This window comes from Styela clava, chromosome 1 (genome assembly GCF_964204865.1).
Source record: "Styela clava chromosome 1, kaStyClav1.hap1.2, whole genome shotgun sequence".
Lineage (NCBI taxonomy): Eukaryota > Metazoa > Chordata > Ascidiacea > Stolidobranchia > Styelidae > Styela > Styela clava.
The window spans coordinates 4,464,244-4,489,690 of NC_135250.1; the positions used below are offsets into that span (position 1 = coordinate 4,464,244).

A 25,447-nucleotide genomic window follows, 5' to 3' on the forward strand; every position below is an offset into this window, starting at 1 on the left:
TTTATCCTCGTATTTTTGATGTGTTTTTGAGTAATACATACTCTCACCTTACTATCTGTTATTTATAGCTTATTGTTAGCTAGTTAATTTTAGAGTGGGGCGTGAGACAAATTTTAAAAAGGGGGCGTGGTGTAAAAAGTTTGCGAACCACTGTATTAATAGTGATATGAACAGAACTATCGATTTAATAAGCATTCTCAAGCTTTGTAATGCTGGTACATAACTCTGTATGATATGTGCATAAATGTGTGTCATTTCTTCAAAAAAAAAAAAAAAAATCTCCCCAGTTGGGAAACACTGGACTATTCTTCACCTCTGTATTGGAGAGCAAATTGTTCTATTATTTAATATTATTGTGATTCCTTAATTTCAGTTTTCTTGTATTTTCTGATTCAGGTTGCAAACCACTCATTCAACAAGCGATGGGTAAGATCATGAAAGCCAATCCAGCATTGTACGTACTTCGTGAACGAATTCGTAAAGGTTTGCAACTGTATTCCAGCGAACCTACAGAACCTTACTTATCGTCACAAAACTACGGAGAATTGTTCAGCAACCAAATTATCTGGTTCGTTGATGACACTAATGTCTACAGAGTCACCATTCATAAGGTTTGTTTTGATTCTTTCTTATGAAATCTCGAAACAGGGTCTAATGCCACTTTTCTTGGTTAAGATCCACTTCTACTCTTTTTAGTTTGAATATACATTGATTGGCAATAAATCATATATATAGCCACAGCCATATTTTCCTCAGAACACATCTTTTATGTTATCTTAATATTTTTAAGTTGTTTTTGTTAAATCCTGTTTTTGTTAAATCCTTGCTATATGTATAATTTTTTTTTATCATACCTGTAATTCATAATGAATGCAGATACAGTCTCAGGGCAGAGGAATGGGAGCCATGAAATCTCAACGTTTTTTGGAACTGGGGCTAGCATGAATATTGGGGCTTCAGTCCCTAATCATCTAAATTCATTTTTTTTATTTAATTTTTTATCTTAATTCAAACCATCTCCCAACCCTGGTTACTAGAGTGCTTGATGTACTCTGGTCCAGATAGATATACAATTTTGTGGCAAATAATACTATAATATAAGATGCAAGCAATAGGCTTACAGGGTGGAAATTGTGAGTAACTTATTGAGTGGTGCAAAAGATTCAATAGAAATCATACGAGCCTATTTTCAATAGCTGATATCATTGTAATGGAGTAGTTCATAGCTGTTTAAAATTATTTATCATTCTCTCAGACATTTGAAGGAAACTTGACAACTAAGCCAATCAATGGAGCCATCTTTATATTCAATCCAAGAACCGGTCAATTGTTCTTGAAGATTATTCACACTTCCGTATGGGCAGGACAGAAGCGTCTTGGACAGTTGGCAAAATGGAAAACGGGTCAGTAAAATTAATTTTTACAGAAATTATTCAAAATCTGGTAACTAATGCTTCAGTGAGATTGCTTGAAAATGTCTCATGGAAACAAGATGCCTATTTTCTATTTTACTCACATCTTTGCCTTGGACAGGCACAAACTGCAATCTTAACTGGTTTGTCACAGTAGCTCGCACAAATTTATCAGACCCTAGGTGAGGTGGTGGCCATTAAATTTTAAACAGAACTTCACAACGGACCCAAACATTTATGAGGCCCGGATTAAATTATGTGCCAGTGAGTATATTTTTGTTTGAACTTGCGCTAATTTGTTTCTTTATAAATATTATCTTATCATCATCCTTTTAGATTAGAGTTGACGCCATGATAATTTTTTCATATTTTTCCTTTTTTTGATCTATATATATCCACCTGTGTCCTTTCCATATCATGCGCTGATGAAGTTTTTCTGTATAGAAATTCGAAACGTCGGCAAGTTACATCGTTTTGCTAACACCGGTTGTGCTTCATTTATTATCAACATGAGTTTACCTGGTGGCAATCATGCACGAGTAAATTAAAGTTTAGTGGAATTGATCTTCAGCACATTGTAAAGATAGTGGTGTTGCCAGATCTCAGGTCCAATCCCCGCGTCAAGCAACTTTCCAGTGAATGAAATTGGGTAGACTATGTCTAATAACCGAAAACTCCAGTCTTTCCATGAAAGTATATTAATCGGTGCTTGTTTGGGCCAAATCATGTTTTTCTTGAAAATCCTACTCTCGTTAACAGCTGAAGAAGTCGCGGCCTTGATTCGGTCTCTCCCTGTTGAAGAACAGCCAAAGCAAATCATTGTCACAAGAAAAGGAATGTTGGATCCGTTAGAAGTTCATTTACTTGATTTCCCAAATATTGTCATCAAAGGAAGCGAACTACAATTGCCTTTCCAAGCTTGCTTGAAGGTGGGTGTATTATAATTTCATTTTTGGTGATCTCTAATGATTTTTATTGTATTTGTCAGCCAGGGATTTTCAAAGGTGGGGGGGGGGGTCTGAAATTTCTAATTGCCAAATCAGACCGCATTAGTTAGCGGGCCAGAAAATGTGGGTTTTTATGAGGCTCTACGTTCTAAAAAGTGTTTGAGGCTACGAGAAATTGCTAAGTGTGATACGGGGAAAATGCCCCCTTTTTACAATGTCAACCCCCCCATGGTTACGCTTCTGGATTGGGTTATGAAGAATTTTAAACGAAAGAGAACCAGAAGTATAAAGACTAGAATCCGAACTATAAATTTTCATTAAAATAATGATTTGTCACTGAGTTTACCACACATAACGGAGTCCGATAGATAGCCACAAGCCTGTAAAGTCTCTAGTCGACATGTTTTTTATTGTGTCAGGGTCAATCTTCAAAGTCCAACTCTTAGAATTTTTACAGTTGTTATTGATGTCATAATTTTTGATGGAAACTAAACTTTGTGTTTCAGGTTGAGAAACTTGGAGATTTGATTCTGAAAGCAACAGAACCTCAGATGGTTTTGTTCAATCTTTACGACGATTGGTTGAAGACTATTTCTTCATATACTGTGAGTATTATAACAGCCAACAATCAAATTGTAGTTAATTATAATTTATTAACAGTGTTTTGTTATCATTTGAAGTTCTCTCCAAGCTGGGCTTCTTGGGCATAGGCTCCATCAGATTCAATAATTTAGAGATTTATAATTTGAACGCTGTTTCGTCTAATGGTTTGAAGAAGCTTGCCATTTTACCCATTATGTCATCAAGTTTTGTAGTTTTAGTAGCTAGAAGTGCAAATGCATGCCTAGAGTCTTTTTCAGACTAAAGATATGAGATAACGGTTTTAGAAATATTACACCCAGAAAATTCCCCTTTTATTTTATTCCATAGAATATTCCATGCAGACAAAATTGAACCCTAACCTCCATTAAAACCTGTTTTAGACGCCCAATCGAGCCCAATTTTGAATACCCATTTTTTCTAATGTCATACGACCCCCAAAATTTACCCAATATACAATAATTATATACCATTGGAAAGATATTTTAGAGTACTATACGCTAGATGTCACTGGAGGACCGTAAACTAAAACACCTCTTTCAAGAGGTCTCTCGTAACGTCAAAAAATAACAAAAATATTTACACTCTCTCATTCTATCAGCTGTTGGACGTCTATAGCTATTGTAAAGCTGAAATGTGACTATACAGTTGACTGCACATTGGTTTTCTCTTTCATATGATACTAAACGCTTTTCCATAGCGCGCGTCGTTCAATCGTTTTGGAAATTTTCAGTTTGAGAAGTCACCACATCGAATCAGGCCAGGCTAAGCTTGATAGATCGATCGGTTGTTTGTTTGTGCTTTATCGCGTTGAAAGCTTTTGTGAGTCATAATAAAACATTTATTATGAATCATAAAAGCTTATAATCGTCAGACAAGGAGAATTTGCGAGATAAAACGCCTAACTTTTTTTCGGTGAGGCAGCTGCGATCAAACGACTCGATATTTTTATAACTTCCTGACGTTGTGATATGTCCACTCTCCTATGTTATGTAGCATATAAAATGACCTTCAAAATAAGACCTTATCATACTAGCTTTTGTTATTGGTTAGCGCGCAACGCCAAGGTTTATGGAATCATTTTCTTGTTGTGCGACGTTTTTATATCGCAGCAGGAAGTACACGCGTGATATGTAAGCGAAATTTTATCACTTCTAAATGTCATATAAGGTTCATTCTCATATCGTTGTGTGGGGAATAAGATTTCCTTTCAAGCAAGACCATAACAAACATTCCAGACCTCATGGTATACACACAGCATTGCAAAACGTCTGAAACGTCGCGCATGCGTCAGACCGGGAGGATTAGGTTAAAAGACATTTTTAGTTAATTTATTGAATAATTTCTTAGACTAATTTTAGAAGTTTCTGAGTATACTACCTCGGACTTTCTATATCTGTCAAAAACCGAACATCTGCGAATATAAAAACTTTACTTATTCAGCGGTTTTATTCCTCAGGCGTTTTCTCGTTTGATTCTGATTCTACGAGCTCTTCATGTTAATCCCGATCGAACCAAAGTCATTTTGAAACCTGACAAAACAACGATCACAGAACCTCATCATATGTGGCCCTCTCTCGGATTCGATGAATGGATCAAAGTAGAAGTTGCTCTGAAAGATTTGATCTTGGCTGATTACGGAAAGAAAAACAAGTGTGTTTTAAGAACTTTTAACATATAGATGTATAATTACCGAATACTCGTAACAATAACCCGAGAAATACACCAACAGGAATGAGCCCAACTCAAGATAGTACATAGTCACTTCACCTTCATATCTGGTTGGTCATCAGGGGCGCAGCAAACTGGGGAATGTGCGAGGGTGATCCTAGGCTTACAAAATTCACGAAAAGGCTGTTGCATTCATTTCCCTCCTGCAAATACCCAATAGCTGACTTTTGTATGACTGAAGAGCGTTTATTGCGATGTAATTATCGTCGAACACAGGGAAGGGTCAGTGATTAGTTTCAAACTGAACCTTGTACCTTTGGCGCTCTGTTTTAATTCCAGCGTATTCTCCTCCTGTTGAAAAAATTCTGGCTCTGCCCCCTGTGGTTCACGATAAGTCACTTGTAACTGATAACATCACTGATCAAGCTCAGCCCTCAGCATATGGTTTGTCTCCTTTTTAGAATTATTGAGGATTAGTATTACAATGGAATTTCAAAATTAAACACTTCATACCAATTTTAATTTTTGCGAACAATTTTCTGTACTCCTCCATTAAATTTTAGCTAGTGATCCAATTCTTAATACTTTTTTTCTAGTGTAAATGTGGCATCCCTCACCCAGTCTGAGATTCGTGATATTATTCTTGGTATGGAGATCAGTGCTCCATCGCAACAACGACAACAGATTGCAGAAATTGAGAAACAAACTAAAGAACAATCACAATTGACTGCTACTCAGGTAATTAAGTTTTGAATAATACATTTTTAGCAAATTAGCTGTTTTTTTAATTTTGATCAAAGGGGCGAGGGATCTATGGTGATTGATAAAATCAGGGGTTTTCCCATGCACACATATACGAGATCTGAGTTCAATGGCAAATACATAGATGAGAGTCGTCTCAATTGTATGTCGAACCACGACTTCTTGTCTGGTTACCAGTTCATATCTGGCATGTGGAGAGTTAGCTATACTCTCGCATTCAATTGACGGCAAGAAATTCAATTTGCGAAACCACATGAGGTAATCAGATGTGCAATGGCAAGTGTGTTCCAAACCTTTAGCACGATGCGCTAACGGCTGATGCCGCCGAGATATGTGTATGTGCATGTGCGCCTATGTATGCGCTATAAATATTTCTGTACTCCCGTAGTATGTGTGTCAGGTTAGGGTTAGGCTATAATTTAGTTCTATCTTGAGTTCAGGGACCGTCTGTTTTGGCCAAGTGAATATACCCCCTGCCCATAGGTTTCAGTCCCTTTACCAACTTGATGTAAAGTAGGCGAACAAAATTAGTTTCCATTTTGGCACATATACTTCTGGAGCGTCCATATTTTTTCTGTTCTTATGCATTTCTTTTCTAATCTTCCCACCACCATTTTTCCAGACTCGTACTGTCAACAAACATGGAGATGAAATCATCACTTCGACAACATCGAACTACGAGACGCAGACATTCTCTTCCAAAACTGAGTGGAGAGTCCGTGCGATTTCTGCAACTAATCTACATCTGAGAACAAACCATATCTATGTATCTTCTGATGACATTAGAGAAACTGGATTCACTTATATTCTGCCGAAAAATATTCTGAAAAAGTTCATCTGCATTTCTGATCTCCGAGCGCAGGTTCGTTGTCGAGTTCAAAATATTTTGTTGTATGTTCACGACAAGGGTTGGTTGGAATGACAAATGTTAAAATTTTTGAATGAAAAATAAAAAATATTGCTGGTATCAAAGTTTGAAGCAATATTTACCAAAGTATTTGAATAAAACGTTACACTCATAATATAAAATATTTTACCTTTTCCCCCAAAGAAATTTTTCTCAGTTTCGCACTTTCGGTTAAAGCCCGCATTGTGCCTTTGGGGTATTTTGTCATTATTTTTTATTTTTTTATACAACGTTCTAATGTATCTGCTTCAAAGAAGGGTCTGTACAAGCTGATGTTATTATGTAGGTGCCACTATTTTTGGAAGAACTGGAATCTAGTGGCGATCTAGTTAGACCCACCACCTCACTCACGAAGATTCCTGTTTCTTCCAAAATATAGTTGCTAATTTTAATCTTATCAGTCCCTTATAGAGAGCTTTGTTCCGAGCGAAAGGAATGTAAGAAAGTAAGAAGTCACCTTAAAAATGTCGAGTTATGTGAGCCATATATAACTCCACAAATTCATCTCTATTACAAAATTCATAAAAGTTTAAAATCGAAAGCTTTTTAAATTTTTTTTGTGTATCTAAGTTTGAATTAACGTTGTATTTCAGATATCTGGATATCTGTTCGGCATAAGTCCAGCAGATAATCCCCAAGTGAAAGAGATCAGATGCATTGTCATGGTACCACAGTGGGGAACTCACCAAACTGTTCATTTGCCAAACCAACTCCCACAACATGAATATTTGAGGTATGACTTCAGAATGTTTGAATTCAGAAACTTCTTTTTATGTTTTGTATTCGGATGATAAAATAATGGCCAAAACTAGGGGTAGGCAACATCGGGCCGTGGGCCAAATGTGACCCGCAAAGAGAAACCAGCGACCCGCAAATCGAGTTTTTAATTTAGTTTAAATCTGGTACACGCAAGTAATTCAAGCTTATACCGGCATCAAATTTTTTTGTCTATGCCCGTGACGTAACAATGCTTTATTAACAGCTAGCTTGGGCGAAGCGAACAACCCACGCCATAAGATCAATAACCAACATTTTTGCGTCTGCAACTACTAGAGAGCCTAAGTTAAACAAAGGTGTGGGTGTGGCCCCCAGTTCCATCCATTTATTTGTATCTGGCCCTCCTGTATTCAAGGTTGCACACCCCTGGCCTAAAACCATACGTCCTCAAACTGCATTGCTTGATTTTGCAAACCATCGTTGCGGTTGCATACTGCAGATATCATCAACAAAGTTGAAATTTGGTTTTATATACGTTTGGCCATCACACAAAAACGACATCATCCTCCGCGTTGATATCTTTCTGAGCAACAAGAATATTTTTTATGCTGTGTTATCACACTAAACGAGGCTCCTCTCTGAGTGTTTTTTGACTCAGAACTTTGTGATTTGAAATTACCCACTCAATATATTTCTATTTACAGGGAACTTGAACCTTTAGGATGGGTTCACACTCAACCTAACGAATCTCCTCAGCTTTCACCACAAGATGTGACAACTCACGCTAAAATCATGGCTGACAATGTTACTTGGGACGGCGAGAAGACAATCATCATAACGTGCAGGTACCTTGTATTACTATATAAATACTTCTTTAGTTGTTTAATCTACTTTTTTTTTCTGGACACTAAGTGGCCCATGGATTGTTTTGCTATATTATTGTTGTTGAAGTAGTGGTTTTCTTTGTTGTAAAAAAATTGCTTTTTTTTGCAACTAATGAACCCATCAATTTCAAAATTTTAAAGGGTAAAAGTCGCTAAAAGACTTAATTTTGACTTTTGAGAACCTGATATTTCAAAAAGTGTGTCTTTTGTTTGAATTGAATAAAAACACTTTTTATTTGCATGTTTGCATGTTGATCTTTACATCGAACTCATTGCTCAGTAAAGTCCTCATCATACTAGCAGTGAATATTAATATATATAGTCAGGATTTTCATGTCGATATATTTGAAGCATGGTTCTCTTGTAAATACCGCTAATCAGATTTATTTAACAACTGGCGAATGTGCCAATTTTTTTCGAATATTTGTGATTAATAATTATTCTTGTTGATTTTTCACAATCACATTTTACTTATTAATTTACATTTCCCATTGCTTATATTTTGTATATGTGCAATGATAGGATTCAGGGTCGAACCAGTTTTTGTATTTTGCTGCAGTTATGACTGTCGTGTTAATGTAGCTCACATTCTGACATTGGTACTCCCGTAGTGTGTGTAACTTGTTAGGGTTAGACCATAATTTTATTCCGATTTTCCTCATTCAACTCTTTTGTTCCGTATGACGAATATATTCGTATTACCATCCTTGGTCATAATAGTTATTTTCGGACTATTTTACGTTTATGTTCATGTTTTGTGAAGTATTCCGCACTAACTAAATCATTTTGAGCATCCAACTATGATCCGTGCTTGATCTGTCAACATTTTTTTTTTTGTAAATTTTTTATTTTACTACTAAGTGAATTTTATTTATGTAGGTATTTCAAAGCTTAGAGATACACGAAAGTATTTGTCATTACTTCAAAAATAAGTCATTTGAACGAGCGGGAAACAATTTCGCGCACATAATAAACAATCAAAGATTCCAGACAGCTATCGTGGACATGCTCTCACATATCATTGATTATTTCGCGTTTCGCTTGCGAAGCTGAGTCTGGTTTTTCTGCAAAGGTGACGTAACGCTCTTTCAGAAGAGCGCTTGGAATTTCGTTTCTTTGTAACACGTGTTCATCGAAGCGATAAGAGTGTGAATGTTCTCTCAAAATTTTTTGAAAATTCCTCTCTTCTTACCGGTGTAGGGTCGAACTGTTTGTGCCTACGTCATTTGGACGCGTTTTAGTAGGAAGACGCGAAAATAAGCTTTTTAAAGAGATATTGGGCGTGTTCCTTGTACGTTTGGTTAACTGGTCATTACATATTATAAAATGGTACAAAAAGTCGATTGTATACAGCGGAAAAAAAGGGTTAAGTTCTATTACGAGTTTGGTGACTGTCTGTGTTGGCCAAGTGAATATAGGTTTCCGTCCTCCTACACAACTTGATGTAAAGTAGGCAAACAAAATTAGTTACCTCCATATTGGTACAAACATATCTGGAGCGCCCACACATTTTCTGAAATTAGGAAATCTGTTGTTAGTGAGTTTGATACAAAAGAAATCCTGTTCTTGTTATTTTGAACCTCGCTTCCAGCACTGTGTGTATGTATCCTATATGTGACATAACATAATAAAATTGTTCAATTTTCTTCAGTTTCACTCCGGGCTCATGCTCTCTCACTGCCTATAAGCTGACACCAAGTGGTTATGAATGGGGAAGACAAAATACTGATAAAGGAAACAATCCGAAAGGATATCTTCCATCTCACTATGAAAGAGTTCAAATGCTTCTATCTGATAGATTCCTCGGATTTTTCATGGTTCCTGCACAATCGTCATGGAATTATAACTTCATGGGTGAGTGCATTTTTATTTATTTATTTTTGCTGTCTTTTTGTTTGTGATTTTTCTGGTCCGAAGACTCTGGATTAGTGAGGGGCGATCAGGCATAATTGTAGTAATACATGCACAAACGGGTAGAAGCAAACGATTTAGTTTGGAATGTTTGCAGACAAACTTTACCAGGAAAATGTCCACTATAGCCTATAGACATATACATAAAATCAGGGTCACTAAGAATGAATAGAATAAATGATTAAAACTCAAATTTGGGTGAAGTCACTGAATGAATAAACAAAATCTATGATAAATTTGGACTAAAGTCAAATTTGTTATGAATAAACTTTTTGCAAAAAAGGACAATTTTTTTAAAAAAACAGTATTTTGACTTATATAATCCTGAAAATGGATCTTACTAATAATTTAAAATTACGTTTTATCTGATTTCCACAAATATTTCCACAAACATGCGTCTGCGGTGCCATTACTCATACTTTATTACTATTCTGTCTTATCGACTTTCCTCTCCTTTGGAATTAATATGGTAATCCAATCCTTTGATATGGTAAATTTTAACCAACAAAACAACCAAAAACCTCAATGGTCTCAAATACAATTCTCTGGAAATCAATCATTTATAATTTTGTTATCATTTTTCTAAATGACGGTGCAGAGTTTCATACAAAACGACCGTTTTCCACAAATATGCAGCCTGTGGTGTAGTGCTGTCTGTTATACAACAACGGTCTTTTTTATTCAACGCGACTTTGATCGGATTAAGCGATATATCGTCGCTGTATGTGGTTTTGGTTATATTTCTAGCCTTCAGGCCTTATTTCTAAGCTGTATTAAGTGTGTAGTGTCTTGTTACTAAATTTCTGAAAACATGTAATATAAATATGTAATCGCTAAAAGATGAAATGTTTATTATATAAATAAGCTATGTTAGTGTAAAGCTATTGTGTCAAAATAATCTGTGGTCGGGCGTGCTACGGATGCGCCAATTTTAACTGAATGTTCAATAATGTGGTAATTGCGACACGTCACTGACCTTAGGTTGATCGGTAAATATAATAATATAAATTTTAACAAAATGGATGCATATTAATTAATTTGTGAACAAACTAGTCAATTTTGAAGACAATGCTTTCTGATAATTATTATATTATATTAGGGGCCAAAGCCAAAAATTTGTAGCGTACCGTCTATGTATTAATTTTCCCAGTTCGAAATAGCTTTAAAAATAATCTGATGTCAATCTTCCCTTCAATCAATGCTATTTTAATCTCATTAACTATCAATCTTAAACATCGGGAGTTTATGTTAGTTATTTGTCAATATTTATTATTTTCAAGTCTTTTGATTAGTGATTGTGGAATTTTTTTTTTCATTGAATGTGAAAAATAGGCTAAAATGATTCAATGGTAGACGGTAGTTTCTATAATATTATTTAAATAAAAAAAAAATTGTATAATCAATCTTAATTAATGTGATTTGAAGATTTGTTTGGCATCTCTGCTCACCACTCAAACTAGAGTGAAAGAAATTGGTAGAATATGCTTGATCAAGTAGATTTTGGTCTTAGAAAACAAAGTATCTTCCATTCTTCCTACATTAATGATCTTGGTTACAGACAAAACCGTAACCACCGACAATACCTGTTCAGCGAAACTACAACCATCAACTTTTAATTAGATATTCAAACCGTGTAGTGCCGCTTCTTAATAACAGTTTTTTGTTTCCCGCAGCTTTCCTTCCCAAATATAACAGTTTGATTATCTTATTTGTCTTTGATTTTTTTACTGGTTTGAAAAATGAACTTCACTTATTCTGTTCAAAAATTGAATCAAGGAGTTATTCATCAACAGTATATATAGTATAGGTATAAAAACAAATCTTTTTTTTTCATTTCTATAAATTTGTGTTTTTCAGGTGTACGTCACGATCCCAACATGAAGTACGAACTACAACTTGCAAATCCCAAGGAATTTTACCACGAGATTCACAGGCCATCGCATTTCCTTAACTTTGCTTCTGCGGAAGAGGGCGGATGGTCCGCAATGATGGCTGATAGAGAAAATATGTACGAATGAATATTTGAGTTAAAATCTCTCAAAGTCTGCATTGGTAATACTGTTTGCGAAAAAACTTTGATAATTTTTTTTTACAATTTTTCAATTTGAGACTAAGCTGCTGAAATGTATGTTTTGTGTTCCCAAATGTTAAAACTACAAACCATTCCCTGATTATGTATATACACTTAAAAGATTGATTGATATTTCAAAATTTTTTTGTGGAGTACATTTTTTTAAGGAAGTTCAAAATTATGGTAACAAAACGTAAGTATCCGTGTTTCTACAGAGATTCCATTATGAGTTTTTTTACCATCATAATTCTTGGCAATGTTCTATTTGAATACCAATCAATCAAATCTTCTATTATAGGCAGGGATAACCAGAAACGAATAATTTTCATTTAAATACATCCCTGATAAAACTCGACCAAACAATCATGTATTCAAAATAATACTGTACATTTGCAGTGAAATATCCGGCTTTCACTCCTTATAAGGCTGGTTAAATTTGAAATGACAATGTCATTGATTTATGGCGTTATAAATGCCGTAGTTAGTTTTTCAACTTATTTTTCCCAATTATTTAAAAGCAACATCATACTCAGTTACCAAAACTAAGTGAACACACAGAACATGGTTATTAAACATCAAACCGAAGTTTCTGGTATTTAGGTTAGATTCATATAGACGGGAATTTCAGTTACACCAGCATTATTGATATTATCAGTAATATGTACATTGTATTGTGCAATGTACCTGTTATTTGCTTGGAATACTTTCGTGTTCCAACAATTTGTTTCCTTGTCCATCGAAATGCAGTTTTGCCCATTTCTGTTCAAATTGTGTTCAAGAGAACATATGAAATTTTTATCAATCTCTCAATTGTATGGACGAATTTTGCAAAATGTTCTGGTGCCAAGTCATCAAATTGTGTAGTTTTTTGTACATATTGTGTGGAATAAACGAGCACAAAATAAAATTCCTTTGCGGAAAGTAAACAGGCTTAGTCGTATTCACATCAATATTAGGATTGTGTTACATAGTGAAGTGTTTATTGATACATATGCTAATCAGGAAAGTTTAAATAGATCATGGGTTAGGACACCTTGGAGAAAATCGTGTTGTTGTTGCCGATATTAACCATCGGGTTATGACACGATTGTGACTTACTAGAAACCTATAAAATGCCCATCTCTAACACCCTCTACTTTGCGTACCGAACTACTCGCTAGAATCTCGGCGTTTCTCAAACAATATGCCTAGTGTGCCGCAAGAGATTCTAAGTTATGCCGCGACGTTTTTTTTTGAAATTCAGAAAATAAGCTATTCGTATTACACATGGGCATGCATGCAACGGACAAGCTTGTGAAGCTTGCATATCTAGTATATTAGGCTGGTAATAGTATTGCATTTGCCTTATCGTTGTATTAAGAGTATGGTAATTATCACGTTTCATTGTATTGTTATGTCATAATGTATTTGTGAACGAGACGTCCACCTTCCACCATGTTGACTTGCGCGCTTAATTAGACTAACAGGAAAGTAAGTTTTGGCTATCTGCTTACAAATTCTATTTATTGGTGCAAAACCAATCAAAATAATTTGGCCATTTGCATCTTCTTGGCTCTGTGAACACGAATTTTCTGCTATGACTGAAATTAAAAACAAAACAGGCGCACACATCGCATTAACATCTGTAGAATAATTTGTTTAAAGTTAGCTTTATTTTTTACAAGTGTGCCGCAATTTTTTTTTATTTGCTCAGTGCACCGCGAGCAAATGAGTTGGAGAACCACTGTTCTCGATTCTTATCTCGCATGAAAACCGATAATCCCACTGATCCTCATTCCCGATAAATAAAGAAACTACGGTAGTTTTAAATTTGAATTCATTTATTTACACACAATTTTCGTGTTATATGTAAAAAATGGAAGTGCAGTAGCTTTAGTTACACTTGCAAATATTTTGGCAAATAAATAAAAAGTAAGGTAAATATCAGAAATGAGATAGAGCTCGAAAGCTGGACCTGAAACTTTCAGTTTTGATAATATAAACCCCGAAAAATGGCAGATGACGTACACATATATACATGCAAGCTCCGAAGATGCAGAAAATGTACCTGATTTTGAACTCTTATATGTCGAGGTTTATGTTTTGTGATCATTGTTGGTTTCGTGAAGATGAGGAAGCCACACTTGCACTTGCCGCTGATACGAATTATTTGGTCTGTGACGTAAATAGGATATGACAGCCATTGCCGCCATTTGGATTAGGGCGTGAAATTTGAATCGTGGAATGTTTCAATAAAATGATTTCAACGTGGAATTAATTTAAATTTGCATTCTTTATTCGAATGATAACGCACAAGTTTCCGAATTCATTGACGGTCGTTAAAAATTGTCAGTCAATAATCACCGGGGACGCATTTTTAAAATTTACTATGGGCGCCATTTTGAATAGATACGCCACTATGTTTAGTAATATGATACCAATCTGGTTGCGTTTACAAAATCAATATATTATGTCACATGTATTATATATAACGTGTTGTGAACTCTAAAACAATATGAACATTACATGCATCGGTAAACGTTTACTGTGATCCGTCAGTGTGAGGAAATCGGTGTCTCTGAAATGTCATGTCCCACCCGCACCATACATATTTGCAACGCTTTCTCCTCATGTTACGAGTTAGGGATGACTGGAACAAGTGTAGTACGAGGGGGCAAATAGGACAAATGTGTGACAAATTAGAACAAGTGTGCTACGATTGGGACATGTGTGTTACGGGACGACATTACTGAGACAACAACAGCCTCAATCAACAGTCTTTCATGAAACTGGACTTTGCGTAGGCGTAGGAGTGATTATTTTTTTGACTGGTAGTTTTGGAAGAAGTGTTTCGTAATTGCAAGACGACTGTAAACTGACCGACGATCTCCGTTGACAACAATCAATTCACCTTTTTTGTTGATTCGAATGGTTAATACATTCTTGTCACAGTGACGCTATTTTATAGCAAATATTAACATGATTAATCATTTTTTACTGATCATCGTCCTTGACGCAGTATATCAGCCAATGACGTATAAGAGCTAGCCCCACCGGGACGCGATGCCGCAGGCGGAGCCCGCGGTTGAAATAAACTAGTCTCGGGTGTTTCAACGACATCTGGTGTGTATGAGTCGGAACCGGATTCCGGAAAGAAGACTCCCGGATTTTGATTACTACCACCTTGTTGCTGATTTTGATTTGTGTTCCGTGAGTTAGGTCCATCGTTCGTCTGCTCACATCCACAGTTTGAAGATCTCTGTTCAGCGTGTGTAATCAAGCGGCATTCTTCTGCGCAGGGTTGAGAATGTCCGAGTAAGCATTTGTGATAAGTTCCGAACGTGTACAAACGCCCGTCGGCTTCTCCGGGGGCTTTAATCCAAACGTTAGCGTCATGCACCCGAACCGCTTCGAGACGAATACATTTTCCTCGCATCATTGTTTTTCTTCTGAAAATGGCCAAAGCTTCTTCTTTAGTTCGCAATTGTACTGAGCGAAACGTCGTCTTGGTGGGCGCGGGTTGAATCGCTTTTATCGGTACTCTCCCACTTGGCATCGCTAAATCGTTATACCCGTTCCGCCTGAGGCCTCCGTTGTTATTGTTGTTGTGGTTAGCATTTGAAGGCTGATGGTTGTTTGGCTGTGGCTGAGCTATGCTACCAGGTTGGCCACCAAAGTTGACCATACTATTTTGACTGTGGGCTCCGTTATTACGCATATTGTTTATATACTGGTTATAAGCTTCCGGGTTAGTTCCGGGGTCAGGAGGATTTCCACTTGGCATGCGAATGACTTCAGAGCCAGAACCTGGCGGGTTGGTTTGTTGCTGTTGTTGCGTTGGTCGTACTGGCGAAGCTTCTGGTGTCCAACGCTTTTGTCTCGGTGCAAGCTTGATTCCCCAAGACCAGCCAGGAGGCAAACCCTGTGAAATATAGTGAAAATGTAATAAGTTCAGGATTAAGGTATAAGGTTCTAAATGCCGCTGGAATGGCCTTTTCTGTAAAGCAGACATGGGCAAAGTACGGCCCGCGGGCCAGATCAGGCCCGCTGGGTAATTCAATTGGGCCCGCCTGATGCTGCCACAACCAAACTGAAATCAAATTTTAATGCTTCAGCTAAAATAGCTCAAGGAATTTGTAGAGATTGCGGTTAAATTTAGTTCGGCACGAGTCTTATTGTTTTCCACCTCTGCTTTGTAACTCTGTAAATATTGTTTATAAAATGTAACTTTTTACGTCACACTCACATGGCTCGCCAGTCTAAGTGGGCAAAATAAGTGGCCGCTAATTCAAAAACCTTGTCCACCCCTGCTGTAGAGTATGTTATGAACAGAGACGGATGCAACTGCCATTTTGATAGCTCTCAAAGGGCGTTATCAGGCTTTTATATAAACAACAGGTAAGGACAAGAATTAAAATACGATCTGGAATCGAATTTAAACAGTCTCTGCGATAGAAAAGCATTGTTACGTTATAATGGTATTTAATTTAAAACATTTTTAAAAATTGTTCACGCTTTTTATTTTGCCAAATTTTTTGGGGGAAATCGCGACATTTTTTCTTCATTTTATAATTAGTCTGTAAGATTGTCTTTTAAACAATATAGTACTTGTCTAAATATAATATAAGGATCGCGAGATGTGAGGTTTCAAAGTTGCATAACTCGTACGGGATGCCAAAGCCGGAAAAAGGGCTTTCGGGGTCAGAAGACGTTCTCGGGAAAGCCGGAATGCCTGCTTTTAGGGTTCAAAGAGTTAATTCTATTTATGCTAATTCGACAAGTTTATATATATTCATAGTAAGAAGCGTTTATCAGCTGCAATCTATAGCTAGATAATACATGCAGCAGTGTTGCCGCACATCGTCGCAAACTCGAACAACTGCATTCCATTTGGATAAATAACATTTGACACGGGTATGATCTTACGAATATGCATAAATATTTAGCTTATAAAACAGGTCTGAAATAACTTTGGTTTATAGTGTATTCAAAAAGTGGTTTCTTCGTGCAAACATTGGCAGGTACACACCGGCACTGATGATGATGTACTGTGTATTAAAATAACTTATGCAATCTTTTTTGCCGACGATTTCCGAATATCTACTGGGTCGTAACAGAACTTCTAATTTGGTGGCGAGATTTTTTTGTACATTCATTGATTTGCTATCAGTAGAGGTTGCACGAGACTAACTTCGTAAACTGCTTGTCTGAGGAAGTCTGATTTTGATCAGAACAATTGTGTTATAGTGTGCAGCAGGACTCTTGAATTACATGTTATTAATTTGCAATGGAGTTTGAACAAAGGATGCAGTTACATTTACAAATTTGCACATAATCGTTTGCTAAATCTGCAGACTACTAGCAATGGAATTCAAGTAATTTAAAATTGTATTGCCACACGTTGAATATATTCAATCCGGCGCTCCAGAAGTGTGTGTACCAATATGGAGGTAACTAATTTTGTTCGCCTACTTTACATCAAGTTGTGTAAAGGGACGGAAGCCTATGGGCAGGGGGTATATTCACTTGGCCAACACAGACAGTCCCCGAACTCATAATAGAACTAAAATAAGGAAAATCGGAATAAAATTATGGCCTAACCTGGTACACATTCTACGGGAGTAACGAAAAACAGCTTCAAGTTCGTCTCAAAACACAAGCAATTCATTACGATTACTTTATTTTTTATTTGACTTCGGGTTGCACATTATGTGATTATAAACGCATGTAAACCAAGTCAGATTTATTCAAAACTTTACAATTCAAGTTTATTTAGAATAGGATTTGTATATTTATCCCGAGGAAGAGGAAAGCCGATACCACAGCTTAATCATATGGCGAACCACACGGCTTCTCGTGTTGATTTCTGATGCATGGACTTCATTTTAGGGAAAATCGTAACCGAACCTACAAAGATGATAAACGTACAGCAATCTTCCTGCTAGCACAAAATTATACGTCACGCAGTTCGGATTGCACTTTGAACCCGCGCAGGGTAACCAGAAGTGCAATGGCAAACCTATTTTTCAGGCTTAGCACGACGCGCCAACCAAGAAAACTTAAGACATTACTGCTTACAACTCAGCAATACTGTATATTAGCAACAGTAATGACTTACCGATAGTACTCTGGGAGGATCAAAGTAACAACTCTCAATACCGCTGATGCCCTGTCGAGAGAAAGGTCCACCGTTCCTGCTTGTGTCAGTGATGTAGTGAAGTCCGGTCAGACAATGGAGACGCCGAGCCATCAGATTATTGTATGATGTGTTGAAAAAATGAGCCGTGTTGATGGAAAATCCTGGAATCAGAAGAATATAAAATGAATTTAAAACGTTCAATTTTCATTTTATTTCGAGTTCGCGGCTTCCAATTTTATTTTTGATAATACCGTACTAGTATTTAGGATTCATGCGTAACCGCCAAGAATCGTTTTGTAGAAAACTACAAAATATGTTTATATATCACCCGTGGGTTTCCGAAAGAAATTAGGGTTGTGTATTGCTTTAAATTTGTGAAATACTAGAACAGGGGTCACCAAACTTTTTTGACCGCGGGCCGGGTATGACTCAAATTGTGTTGAAACGGGCCGGATGAATATTTTTGTCAATGCAATACAATAAATTCACAAATGTTGGGAATATCGCAGAATATAGATCGAGAACATCCTAGGAAAAAACATTAACAAGATTTCTATATCTAGACAACTATCCTGAGTTTAGCTGTTATCAAAACGTTGATGTCATGAATTAGAAATGTTACAAAATCCGCGGCAAAAAATGTACGCATCACGTCTGCTAAGTACCGTTACGCCGTGTTGAAATACCGCTCATAAAAACGACTGCCTGCTGTAGCTTGGAATTCTATGAAATTTTGACATAATTTAGATAAAATAAACAACTATTATCTGGTATTTGAATTTTTTCATTAGCGCATAAATTTCCCAACATTCGACGCTTTTAAAAATTACGCCCCAGTTATACGTAGTGCAAATTATTGATATTGTCTATGGAAACCAATAAAATTTATATGGACGTGTGTATTTCTTGTCTAACTTGATACTTACCAATTTTTATGAAGTTCGTACAATCAGAACATCGTTAATTATTACCCACAATGAACCACTGTCAAACTATCATGCACAACTCCAGCGTTTATTTGCGACGATCTTTCGGCGGTGTCAATGACCGTTGCCAGAATAAAATCCTGAAATTATCTCAATATACCATAGATGTGACGCACATCGAAAGATTAGTGATTGATATGTGTTATTTTTCCATATTTAGTACAGTTCTTATCAAAAAAGTAATACAATCATTATGGGAAAAATTGGCTGTCGGGCGGTACTAAAATTCCGATATCTCCGTTATTTCTTGACCGTTTATTCCAAACTTGGTATTGTTTTCTATTTTTACTCAGATCTTTCCACTGGAGCAGTTTTTATTTAAATCGGATGAACCTCAATTTTTTTGTAACATACCTACATGAATATCCGCATTAAAGCAGTACAAAAGTTAGTGTGGCTTTTGAAATTGGAGCAGTACGCGTGGGATTACAGTACTGTTAGCACAAAATGCACATTCGACGTTTATTTTAGCACGAAAAACAAACAGTTTCGTCGAAAGCAAGCGCCACGAGTGTACAAGTGTATCGCAGAAAACGTTACGTACTGGTAGCATTCAAAGTCGCAAAAACGAAGTTTTGTTTACAACCACGACTGAAAATCTGTCAGGGTGACAAAAGTGTCTGAGCGGATGCGGAAAGGCCTATTATTACGTCACTTTTCTGCATCTTGCCGATTGGCCAATGTTACGAAATAAAAAAGGACGACGATGTTCGTGAAAATCTTCCTTGGAAAAAAATTTAGCCATTTTTGCGTGTTATTGCGGACCGGATAAAATGACGCCGCGGGCCGGATAAAATGACGTCGCGGGCCGGATCCGGCCCGCGGGCCGTAGTTTGGTGACCCCTGTACTAGAACAATAGGCTGCTCGCAATTCCCGTTTTAAATATTCGGTGATAGATTAAGAAGCGAATCTGCTTTGGATTGTTGCTTAGAGTCTCGTTCGCAAGAAATGTGTATAAATACCTAACAATACACATTCCCGCGACCTCTTGTATAATATCATTTCTCTTTAAGAAACGTCCACCGAAAATATCTTCAATAAAGTTTATCGCTTGATTAACAAAATAATTAATAACTATCAGAATCGCTCAAGCGTTTGGTATTAATTAATTGGTTCCATTCATTCATCATTTTTTATGACTTGAACTCGTGTCAACTTCCTGTTTACGTAATAAAACACTTTTTACGATCGGATGTAAATTAAAATTGTTTGTTTATCTTTGGAGAGTCTTGCGAATATCTGATGAAAGGAAAATATAATTGATTGCGTATCTCCGGAAACCTTGCTATCTTGCTATACGATAGGTTCTTTTCTATAGCACAGGATAGGATTTAATATGATTTACACATTTATCCCGGGGTAGAGGCGACGATAAGACGGCTTAATCATATGGCGAACAACGGCTTCTCGTCCGGTTAGCAGTTCATGTCAGGTATGGGATTAGTTAACCAGTACTCGGAATCATGGACTTGGTGCTTTGATGATAAAGTTTTTCTGTATAGAAAATTCGGAATGTCGGCAAATTACATCGCTTTGCTAACACCGGTTATACTTATATTTCTACTTCGCTTCTGCGATGGTGGATTCTTAAGCATATATATAAGTTATAATGCAAGGATGCTGTAGCAACAATGGAGACAAACTATTCTGAGTGATTCAAGAGTCTTGTTACACACTAACACAAATATATTTCTGTAACGTTTCGTATAGTCAAGGTCAGACTTCCCCGCCTGATATAATTTCAGTTCATAACTCATCTATGATTGTCTGGGAAGTCTAACCTTGGACGAAACTTTACAGAAATAAATTTTTATAAGTGGGCAGTTGGATTTTCACCCAGGTTTTCTAATGATATCACGACTTGACATCATAGTGGGAAAAGGGACGATTGAATCACTTAGAAAAGTGAAACTGTCGTCTTTCAATTTGTTTGTATTTCACAATGAACAAGGTAGCGTAGAGCCGTGGATTAAATTAAACATATAAATTCATTTAATTTATAAAAAATTTACTATTTTTATACTAGTATTTCATAGTGAATTTTTATTTTCACATTCAGATCCGAATCGCAGAACTTCAAAAAAAGTAAGCGTAAAAATAGAAAATGTCGTGTATTATCTGAAATTTTAATCTCAGTGTAAACTCGTTTGTGCCTTTGCGATAGAAATCAAAGTTTACATATCAAATATTGAAACGAGTTATTCCAGTTACACAAAGGTATATATTTCAGGGAACAAAATGCGCTTTGTTGATAATTAGGATAAATTTACATAATTTGAGACGGGGTTTAGATATTTTGAAGCAACCGATCTCGATTACCGCGATATCTTATATAATCGTATTATCGGTACCAAGTCCGCAGAACTTTATAGTTATTTTGGGGATATTTGTATACGACTGTCCACGGATGGCAGATTAACAGAGAAACAAACATTCAGGACTTGGGAGAGCGTAAATGATTTTCAGATAATATTACAAATAAAAATTTTATATATTTTGGTATTTATTCGATTTTATAAAATCAATAAAATTTGGAAAAAAGTCCGCAGAACTTCATAGTAATTTTAAAGATATTTTTATACTTTTTTATACAGTTCTCCACGATAGGCCTATTATTGATGGAACATTCAGGGACTGGTAGGACGTCAATAAATTCAAATGCTTCCGAAAATGAAGTCAAAATTTCGATGTATTTCGCTATATATTTGGTTTTAAAAAAATCAATAAAAACAACATCGACCAATTTGAGGATGACATCATTAAGTATGCCGCAATCAATTCAAGAACATCTCTCTAAATAGTAAAATTCTAAGTACTACTTTCGTTCTCATGTTAAGTACACCAGATACCACATAAGTATTTTCCACTTCTTTACCTCTAAGGCCATCAAGACGCAGTAGAGACTTTGCCATATGTTCCATGTTTTCTCGTGTCTTGAGATAAGCCGCGTTTCCTGCATCGACGTACACCCAAGATCTTGACATCACTCTGTCAAAAATCGATACAAAATTGAGCTAAAAAGTTTTAAATTTCGAATCTTTGATACTCTAAGTTGGTTTTACATTTCTATAAAAACGTACCGCGGTTAAATTTGTAAATTGAGCATTAAATTGATACTTAACGTGAGGATTATATTCTGAGAAAAACACCGATACGCGGAATATGATCTTTGTTTACTCTGATTTCAAATAATTACACGGTAATTAACGTTACTCGAGTGGAATATATCAAGTTTACACTTATGATTTACGTAAAAACGAGCCTCTCAATTTCAAAAGAATCAACTTTCTTGCACTACTTTTTTGGCGCTCCAGAAGTGTGTGTACTAATATGGAGGTAACTATTTTTTTTCGTCAACTTTACATCAAGTTGTGTAAAGGGACTGAAACATATGGGCAGGAGGATATTCACTTGGAAAACACAAACAGTCTCCGAACGCGAAATCTAACTGAAATAAGGAAATTCGGAATATAATTATGGCCTAACCCTAACCTGGTACACACGCTACGGGAGTACCGTTTTTTTTATGTTTTTTAAATCTAATTCGGTTATACAATATAATTCCGATTTCAAGCTGCACGCCGATATGAATACAATAAGGTTTCGGCTTTGTACATGAAAGGAGACGTCAATAAAACGGCTCAATTCAATAGCGAACCACAATTTTCACTTCCATCGGATATGGAAATATTAATTAATTTCTGCTTTTATCGGTTTGGGTAATTTTCAACAAAATTTAAGACCTTTTCAGACTTTTTTAATCGATGATAATAAGGGAATTACATTCACAAATATATGGGGTTCCTATAACGTCTTAGAAATGCAAAGGGAATTTATCGATACCATAATTCTATTGTTTTGTCCCTCACAGAAGTATTAAATGAAGTAAAAATACTCAAACGATTACTGATTAAAAAATCAACAAAAGCTAGTTAAGCTTTATTGAGAACATAACAAAATTTATGGACATCCGTTACAATGAGTACAACGTCACAGATTCAAAACATTCGTAACGTTTATATTCTGTACAATGATGATATTGTATTATATTCGCCAAAAGTCGCTTACTGGTAAAATATATTCTGTAAGCCGATATTGAATTACAAATAGCAACCCAACTATAAATACCCGTCGTGTAGTATTTTTCGGTTACAAAATCAAACTTTCATTTTCATAAATATGAATAACATAATCTCTTTCCACAAAATAGTAAGTTCAGTTATGAGCTTTCATTACATCATAGTCTAACTTCTTTAGATAAAACCAGATATGGCTTAATAAACAGCAATATTCATTTTCATATTAATAGTTGTCGGGGAATAAAACAAAAAATTATCGACACTGTTTTCCCTCGTGCTTTTGTGAACATATATTTAACAAAGCGTAATTGCTATTTGGAGTACACAAACACTTTTAATAAGAATAATAACATGCTACTAAGTTATAATAATCGGATTCGTCGAAATCCAAGCTCATTAAAATGCGACAACTCTCAAAATGAATGTTTATATAAGAATTAATTAAAATTAGTCGCGACAGAGTTACAGATATTCAGCGATAAATATTTATTGCAAGTGTAGCGTTATAATTAAAGGCAATTACAAGCTTCATCTGCGTTTAATAACTGTTGCAATGTTGCCAAATTTTAACAACAGATGCGCGGTTTTCGGTAACGTAAATTAGTCTAAAGCTTGGACGCTCTTTCGTGGAAAACATCACCGCGTGGAATTATTTGAAGTAAGATGCGCTGAAGTTGGTGAAATGAATTGACAATATATATATGAACTGGTATTCAAGAGAAAATCCCAAGTCTGGCTAATATTTTTTTTGCAAATCATCCCGTCACCAAAAGTGTTCCATAAAGTAACATTTGCGTAGATAAAGCTATATAACAACGGCCTGAATCTAAACGAAGAAAATCAATTTGTTATTTTAATAATTGATTAACTTGGTGAAATTAATAAAACTCACTTTATAACTCTCTGTGCCCGTTGGTAGAATTCCTCCTTATATTTATCATTCAGCCATCCATATTGTAGGTTATGTGTATCATAAGAAAACATGAGAAGATCAGGTTCAAGAATTACGATAGATGGAATCGACACAAGGTGTTTCAAATAACTGTTTAGTTTTTTATCGTAATCAGTCCACGTCTCAATCAACGATTTTGGTTGATAATGATTCCACACTTGGATATTTCTGGACAAACTTAAACCTTTACTTGGTCGCATTTTTATCACGATTACTGGAATTTTCGCTTGGCATGCTTCGGCTCTTATCATTGATATCGCCTCCCTGTCAGCGAAATTATCGCCCGTTAACCAATACGAGTTTTTCTGGTAGGTATCCGACGTTTCATGATGTGTGACTACGCGAGTCGCGATCGTGTTGACCCCAAGAGTCGTTTGGTACATGGAAGGGTGATTGTAAGCCCCCAGTTTCGGTTCCGTGCCGTTTATGATTGACTCGCACATCATTTCTGCTTTATCGACTGAAATCGCTCCTTTCGTTTCTTCAATCAGGATTTCATCTTCTTCCGTTTCTGATTTGTTTCCTTCTGTCGCCCCTTCGTGTCCTTGTGTCTGAATCACAACAAATATCACAGCCCCGACAATGATTGCGACAATAACACATAAAGCGAACACGAAACATTTCTTTGACATCGCCATATTGACGGATTAATTTAGACTAGATTGGATTATTCAACGACCTGCTAACAAGAAATAAGATATATAAAGTGTACGTTAATTCAATATATACATCTGTACCCCGTGATGGAATTCAAAATTTTAAGAACACTTTCTCTTTTGTATCAAACTCACTATCAACAGATTTCCTTATTTTAAAATTTTTTTGCATGTTTGATTAACATGAAACGCTGTACATAAATTTAAAACATAACTTTCGAAACGCTGAATATAACGCTAGTTTTCAGCTGTGTACTCGTTTACCATTTTGCGTCAGTCGTCGAACGTCAAAAATAAAACACAAAAATTATTATCACGATATTCCCATGCAGTTCGCGCGAACCCTCTACATTCCACTACTATCCGAATCCCACAAAGATGGAAACGCAATATAAGAGGGTTCTATTTTTTAAATCATTGATTAAAATCATGAATCGACAAAACTAAAGTTGGATCCATAGCTTTGGTGAACAACTACATTTTTAGAAAATTATTTATAAAAAATTAGTATATTTATTAGTCGCTAAAGTGAATAAAATAGAGTTTAGATCTGTAACCAAACATGATGCGCACTTTCGTAACAGTAATACCTTTTAAATATTGCCTGAAGAATTACAATTCATTCATTTGTCTCTACAGCGACTAAAATATTTCAATCGCAGTTACGATTCCAAACTGTCGTGTCGAGCGAGATTATCATAAATTTGCGATGTTATCGCTCTGCATTCGCCCAGGGGTCTGAAGGCGCTCGTTAGCGTCAAATCTTTATTTAC

At 36.0% G+C, this 25,447-nt stretch overlaps 2 protein-coding genes across 2 annotated transcripts in view; one reads left to right on the plus strand and one right to left on the minus strand.

Annotated features, from left to right (window-relative positions):
* Positions 1-12,811, plus strand: part of LOC120337743 (pre-mRNA-processing-splicing factor 8) — a 36,966-nt gene extending 24,155 nt beyond the window's left edge. Inside the window, exons 32-42 of the mRNA XM_078116731.1 lie at positions 397-611; positions 1,256-1,403; positions 2,172-2,341; positions 2,866-2,964; positions 4,419-4,612; positions 5,227-5,368; positions 6,015-6,254; positions 6,893-7,032; positions 7,721-7,861; positions 9,552-9,754; positions 11,669-12,811. Coding sequence (XP_077972857.1) covers positions 397-611; positions 1,256-1,403; positions 2,172-2,341; positions 2,866-2,964; positions 4,419-4,612; positions 5,227-5,368; positions 6,015-6,254; positions 6,893-7,032; positions 7,721-7,861; positions 9,552-9,754; positions 11,669-11,829 — 1,853 coding nt within the window. The 3' untranslated portion in view covers positions 11,830-12,811. The remainder of the gene's footprint in view (positions 1-396; positions 612-1,255; positions 1,404-2,171; positions 2,342-2,865; positions 2,965-4,418; positions 4,613-5,226; positions 5,369-6,014; positions 6,255-6,892; positions 7,033-7,720; positions 7,862-9,551; positions 9,755-11,668) is intronic.
* Positions 12,812-13,684: 873 nt separating this feature from the next.
* Positions 13,685-24,705, minus strand: LOC120346095 (uncharacterized). The gene is made up of 4 exons (XM_039415750.2): positions 23,959-24,705; positions 21,863-21,975; positions 17,980-18,161; positions 13,685-15,783 (listed from the first exon to the last, which is right to left on the minus strand). Exons 1-4 carry the CDS (start codon positions 24,654-24,656, stop codon positions 14,863-14,865), a joined length of 1,914 nt encoding a protein of 637 aa, XP_039271684.2. The 5' UTR covers positions 24,657-24,705; the 3' UTR covers positions 13,685-14,862.
* Positions 24,706-25,447: the final 742 nt, after the last annotated feature.